Here is a 7,218-nt window from a genome sequence, read left to right as displayed (position 1 = left end):
TTAGCATCGGTCTCGGGGACCACTGCTTTAATTGCCTCTCCTCGAGATGACTCATTCTCACTACTCTACTCACTACCCAAGCTAAAACTACCAAGAAAAGGCTCTACATCGAAGATAAGAACACACAAAGATGAGGACCCAAGCAAAAGAATCCATCAAACACTCTCGACCAAATGACAAAGGCACCTGGTTTTGTTCCTTCACATTTATAAGGACAACCAATGACCCATATGGACTGGTGATTGACACATGCCTGCTCGCCCGCTCATGAGCTTGGAAGACAAAGTGTCTCACCTGATGTCTCCTAGTTTGAAGTTTTGAATTTCAAATTTCCAACCTCCCGCGCATGACCCCTAATTATTGGAAATTAATGCTTAGACCAAACTGGATTACAACCTTGACAATTCAACCAAATCTAAACTAGAAAATGAGTGTTGGATATTGTATGCCTTAAGTCCAATAGTGTTTGTAATTGGTTGTTACTATGAAAAAAAGAGCAATTATTTCATGTGTCCTGTGGTATGTTTCTGTTAATTTAATCCTTGAACAACATTTTAGGATTATGTTTGAGACACCATATTCGGTATGTAGACTAAATGTTCTCAACCAGTGGATAGACTTGGGTGGTCTAATCTTGACAAGGTTAACATTCACAAACCACCTAAGTGAGAGTAGACTGTCTCATCTTCTAGGGTTGTGACACAGAGTGGGAATGGATGCTTACCTAAAAGACTAAAACAGACCAAGTTTTAGATTATTGTTTGGCTTTTGGATAGGTGGAATAGCTAAACTGTTGCTTATGATCTCTGACTTTAAAGATACTCAATTAGATATTTAGCTAAGCTGCTTTTGATATGCGGATTAGTGAGATCCTTTTGGGGTCAACATCTAGATATGTTGGAGCCTTTATGAGGGGTATTTAGGAAAGTAATCATTGTGATATGATCAACCACTTTGTAAGAATATCTGTGAACATACCTTTGTTAGTGGATAGTCAAAATTGTCGACAGTGGATTTCAAAAGTTGTTGAAATCTGTTTTGCAAAATTATATCTATATAATTTAAATAGTTAATTCTGAAAGGTGTTTGCAAAGTAATTATTTCCTAGGATCTACTAATGAGAGGGTGTGACATTGGGTTATGGGTTTGCGGGACAAGTCCTTCCCTAAGGCTGCATTTGTTTGCGATACAAACATCGGACCAGGGTATTTGTGTACTCTAGTTTGCGTTTGCAAGCATTTGTTTGCGATACATATATGTATCGAAAATGAGTGCAAAATTGTATTTTCTGACATGAATGTATCGATCGAAGTGTGCATTACTACATCAAAATTTTTGATGCAATCTTGCTCTCTTCGCTCGACAATGTAATTAGGGTATGCATTTGCTTTCGACTGTGTGAGAAAAATAGCCATTTCAGGTGAGTGGAGATCTGCTATGCCACCGCCCCCCCGCTGCCTTCTAACGGTACTTTCTCACCTCCATCTCCGACCAAGGCATGGTTGTCGGTGGTCGGCACTCAGTATCTTGTGTTTTTTTTCTGACTTGTGTTTTTCTATTTTCATGTTTTCATGTCGTCTGGTTGCGGGGTTCCTGTCGATCTAATAGGAGGTTGAAGATCTTCACTTTGATCTACACAAGGTAATGTTAGATCTGTCTTGAGTTGCACAAATCCGGTATTTTGCTTCGACTAATAAAGGTTTTCAGCATTTTTTGTTGATTCTTTCTCAGACCTAGCCAAGTTTACACATCTGCCGCTCTGTCTTCAACAATCAAGTACGTGCACGGTGAAATTCTTCTTCTTTGTTACTCTGCTTCCTAACTAATCATTTTTTATGTTATCGTTATTGTTTGATGAAGATATCTTCTTGAATATGTGATATTTTCATTTGAAGGTATATGTATGATATTTGCCTTTGAATATGTGATCCAGTCTTTGCTACAACTAGTCAAAGACTCCTGTGGGGCCTTTCTTTTTCCTTGTTCTAATTTTTGTGACATAAAAGATTATGAAACTAAGTACTAACCATGAACCTAGAAATTAGGATCTGCATCTCCAAACTGATGGCTTCATTTGGTGAACAAGCTAGGGTATTGGGCTCTAATGCCATGCATTCTTCAACAGATTGAAGGGAGAGATTGAATGTTCAAAATAATGCAATATTTAATTGGTTCATGCAACTTTACTCATGGTTCCCTATACCCAATTATTTCCAAATTAAATTGAAAAGTTTGGGCCAATGATAAATTAGATATTTGGGATGACAATGCATCAAGTTTTATCTAAGCACATTAGCAACATTGGGTTATTGAGAATTTGTTCAAGTTTTATCTAAGCACATTGACAACACTACAACCCATGAGTTACTTTAGGAAGGTAATTGAGAATTTGTTCAATGTTTTGTTTCACTACAACCCAAATAATAGTTTTTTTTTCTTCTGCATGTTCTTTGTAGCCTTTGTATAAATCTTTTAATTTGTCTACCAAAATGGCTGCACAAAGCTAACCTGTCCCACCAGCAACATCTAGTCTATTCAATCCCAGGAAATGGACTGAGTTTGGAAACCAACCTGGAAAAAAATTAAGAAAGAAATATAAAAATATGCAAACAAACTAATGGATACACCACTATAAATTAAAGACTTATGATGCATATCTAGGTCTTTATAAAGGATCTATCCTATCTTTCCACAATCTATGTAATCCAACGCTCATTAAATCATTTACCAACCAATTTACTCTTTTCTTCTTCCTTTACCTCTTTGATAGAGAAACTGATGCATTTTTATAAAGCTAGACAGTCTAGCCCCTACCAAATAAGATGCATATTTTAATACTAGTCCATTACATTAGAAAAGTCCCTTTCTATCCTCATATGATTTTGATGTTTGGATCTAGTGTATGAAGGTGAAGTATTAAGGAGGGGGAGGTTTAGAATGGGTTGGCTGCTGATGTAAACATCTTGTTCCACTTACTGCCAATTTGGCTAGGGGAGGCATGGATAGAGCCAATTCTTGTTGTTTGTTGGAACATTACATAGATATGTCCCAACAAATTAAGGTCCCAACATGGATATGTCCCAACACAAATATGTCCCAAGATATCTATATCTCGAAGATTTTAGGATTGAAGGACTTGAAGTAAGGGTCCACTAGTACCCAGGTAACTGTTTGCACCTTCACTTGAATACTAAAAATACAATAGTAGCCATGATAGCAATAACCGAAAAACTCAAATTCTATGATACTTGAACTTGATAGCTTGGTAATGAACCAAACTAGGCCCAAGACACAATCTGCAGTTGTCCTACTTCTTAGGCCAAGCTGGAAGCAAGATAAAGATTAAACTGAACTCCTCATTTGCCTCAGGTTTTATCTTTGTAAAAATTCCTTACTACTGAAGCTGGTTGTGATGGATCCAATTTTTTAATAGGGTTATTCTTAGGGGACCTACTTTGTTGTATGTGACTGTGTCTTTTTTAATAGGGTTATTCTTAGGGTACAGGCTGAGATCCTACTGATATGGGTCTATCTGTATTGCATACATCATACAATTTACAAGTGAAGAATCAATAACAAATTGAAAAATAACTCTACTTCTAGAGTATAGAGGTTGATCATATATGGTTAGACTTCTACTAAGCATTGACTTATCAGATGTAGTGGATAAGTGCTGCATGACTCAATTTCCTCCTCACAGCAAAGATTAGATAGAACTAAGGTGAAACCAACCCTAACCTATATAAAGCCAATCTGCATAGGCCCACACCAATTCTAAGGTTTATATCTGATTGGCTTTAGCCAATTCAGTTGGATACTCTTAGAGTGGCTAATAAGCTTCAACCTGAAATTGCAGTTCATAATTATTTTGAACTTTATCTGACAATTCTTAATATAGATCACAAATTTGGTAGGGTCTCATGAATCCAGCAAGGGGGATACTTCATGATGCAAGATTTACAACTTGAATGTGCAAAGTTTACAGCTCTAAATAGTGCTTTCATTGTAATAGCACTCTAAACATTGCTTTTTCCTTTCATAATGACTCATTCCTTTCATAAATATATTGGATAATTCTCATGGTCTCTTTTGACTTGTCAGACAAGCATGGAGGTAACATATGACACTATGGCCAAGCGTAGGAATATTAGTACGGCCATTAGTTCCATTATGACATATCTTGTAGTGGTTGTCATCGTCAAACAGTATACTGAATCTACAAGTCGAAGGGTGCGGGAGGTCAGAAGCCTAGGGAAGGGAGTGTTTCTTAACACTGTATTTAGTAGTGAGTCATCTTGTTTATCTCAGATTAGGATGAGAAAGCAATGTTTTGATTCCCTCTGTCATTTACTTGTTACCCATAATGGACTTCGGCCAACCATTAACATGTCTATCGAAGAGCAAGTTGCAATGTTTTTGCACACTATAGGGCATAATGAAAGGAATAATGTCATACATGCTACCTTTGGGTGTTCACAAGAGACCGTAAGTCGGTATTTCCACAAAGTCCTGCGTGTTATACTTAGATTGTACCTTTTGTTGGTTATACAACCTACTGGAGAACAAGTACCACCGGAGATTAGGAAAGACTCCCGATTTATGCCATATTTTAAGGTATGTAACATATTACTACACTTTTTACCTTAACACCTCCCTAGATCATGAAATTAACATAATTTAGTTAAATGTAGGACTATATAGGTGCAATTGATGGGACCCATATCCCATGCAAAGTGCTTGTTGAGAAGAAAGGCAAGTTTTGTGGTAGGAAGGGGAAAACAACAAAAAATGTAATGGCTGCAGTGACATTCGATTTAAAATTCACCTATGTATTGGCTGGGTGGGAGGGTTCGACCACTGATGCCACAATCCTATATGATTCCTTATGAAGGGAATGCAAACTCCACGTCCCCAAAGGTAACTTAAATTGATATTTCATCCTTTCTAATACTCGAACAGTGGACTCCATTGTCTTAACTAATTCCTTGTTGCCAATGATCACTCAACAAAATATAGGAAAATACTACTTAGTAGATGTCGGATACAGAAACATGCCAACCTTCCTAGCACCTTATCGAGGCACCAGATACCACCTCAATGAGATATGAGGGTGATTGTTGGAGTCCCCTTAGGAGATTTTCAACCACAGCCATTCATCGTTGAGAATTGTTGGGCAATTCTTGATGCAACACAACATTTTGACTTTGACAAGCAGGTCAAGATTATGATAGCTTGTTGTTGCTTCACAACCATGTCATGGGAGTTGATCCACATGATCAGTACACCCGAGAAGGGATCTGTGAGGCAGACAACCAAAATACATTTGATAGGGATGAATTTGTGGAAGAAAGCGCCAATGCAGATTCTCTTGCACCAAGGCTACAAAGAAATGAACTAGCAAGGTGGTCCACATTTAGGGAGCAGATTGGGTCAGACATGTTTCGGGACTAGAGGAGACTGTGAAGATGACTAGGAGTTGTAGTATTTGGATTAATTGCACATCATCATTGTTAGAACCAATTTGTGTCGATTGCAGTTCTTATAATGTTTAAAACATCCAATTTATTTGTGTTATTAGATATCCATGACTTACTTGTTAGATAGTTTATTATATCAACAATATTGTTTAAACACCATATTTCTATATTGCACATGCTTACTTTTATGCTATTGATTATTATAGGTATTTTCAATATTTATTTATGATAATGTATGTACATGTCTATGTGTTATTTATTTACTACATGAAATGGAATACTTTTGGCCAGGGATGGTCTCTAGTAGAGATACAACAAGAACATCTATTAGCAATAGGAAAGATGGCAATAAAGGAAAGGATGTGTTGTCTATCTCTCAAACTATGTCTAGCAAGGGTGATTGAAGTCGACAAGTAAGATGGAATGATGCCATGGACAAGGCATTGATTGAGCTACTTGTTGACCAAGTAGCATTGGGCAATAAGATTGATAAGGGGTTTCAGACATCTGCATACACATCCGTATGCAAGGAGATGACTGCCCGCTTCAATATTGATATGAGAACACCCCATATTAAGAGTAGAACGAGAACATTAAAACCCATATACATGGAAGCCAAGAATCTGCTCGGGACTAGTGGCTTCGACTGGAATGAATCCAAGAATCAAATTATAGCTGACTCAGTTGTTTGGGATGATTACATCAAGGTAAATGTGGCATATTTTATTTTTTAATTAATGTTTAAAAATTAGCAACTGGTAATGATGCCATCTACAATGTAGGCCAATCCACTTGCACTATGTGATAAAGGCAGGGTGATGGAGATGTTTGAGGAAATGCAAATAGTTTTAGGAAATGATCGGCCTACAGGTGACAAGGCTATGGTAGGGTTTGAGTCCATGACTAAGTGTAATGTTGATGTTGATGGTGCTGAAGAGGATAACCCTGAGTTCAATGACGATGCAACAACCCCACTGACTGTTGATGAATTCATCTGTGAAGATGGCACTCAATCAGTCTCCAACAACAACCAGAGGGCAGGTTCCTCAAGTTAAAAAAAAAATTGCATAAATCAAAACCAAAGCCCAACTAGGACTTTGTTAATGCAGTTGACATAATGAATATTACAATGTCAAAAATTGCATCTGCACTTATAGTGGAGACTGAGATGGATTTCTTAAACCGTTTATGGAAGGAAGTTATGGACTTGGAAGGGTATGACATCCAAGTTCGGAACACTGTCTTTGGGTACCTAGGTGAACATGAGAAGGAAGCAAAGATTTTCCTTGCGAGGGACAAGCCATTTAGGGCATAGATGGTCCTATCCATCATATCTAAGATGACTGGTTTTGGTGGAATGCAGTAGTACCTCTTCTCTTATTATGAAGTTTAGACTATGGAAGTTTAACACTTCTACCCTTTTTGGTTATAACTTAGGTTGATGCACTTGCTGATAAAACATATTAATTAGTTGATGGCAACTATAGTAGCTTTTAACACTCTTTTTAGTACTTACTTATACACTAATACTTTTAATTTATTGGTATAATGGAACTTTCTTGTTATATCTCTTTGTTTGTAGTATGTCATAATCTGTCTGTTGCTTTGCATTGTACTCACATAAGCTTGTCAAAATGATGAGGTGTGTAGGATGAAAAAAATCCTGTGTTGTGTTCAAGGGGAGAAAGACAGGTGTGTGACTCATGGCTCGAGTGTCAAAAGCAAGTTGTTGGGTTTAGAG

General features: G+C 37.3%; 1 protein-coding gene across 1 annotated transcript; it reads left to right on the top strand.

Moving 5' to 3' along the window:
* Window positions 1-5,908: 5,908 nt before the first annotated feature.
* Window positions 5,909-6,792, top strand: LOC148846049 (uncharacterized). Its single transcript, XM_088955913.1, has 3 exons — window positions 5,909-6,184; window positions 6,260-6,518; window positions 6,635-6,792. The coding sequence occupies exons 1-3, from the start codon at window positions 5,909-5,911 to the stop codon at window positions 6,790-6,792; spliced, it is 693 nt and encodes a 230-aa protein (XP_088812039.1).
* Window positions 6,793-7,218: the final 426 nt, after the last annotated feature.

This window comes from Nelumbo lutea, chromosome 7, assembly GCF_056320005.1.
Source record: "Nelumbo lutea isolate HS-2025 chromosome 7, American lotus-T2T, whole genome shotgun sequence".
Classification (NCBI taxonomy): Eukaryota; Viridiplantae; Streptophyta; class Magnoliopsida; order Proteales; family Nelumbonaceae; genus Nelumbo; species Nelumbo lutea.
The sequence above is the reverse complement of the archived record's forward strand: the minus strand, read 5'-3'. Positions and strand labels throughout refer to the sequence as shown.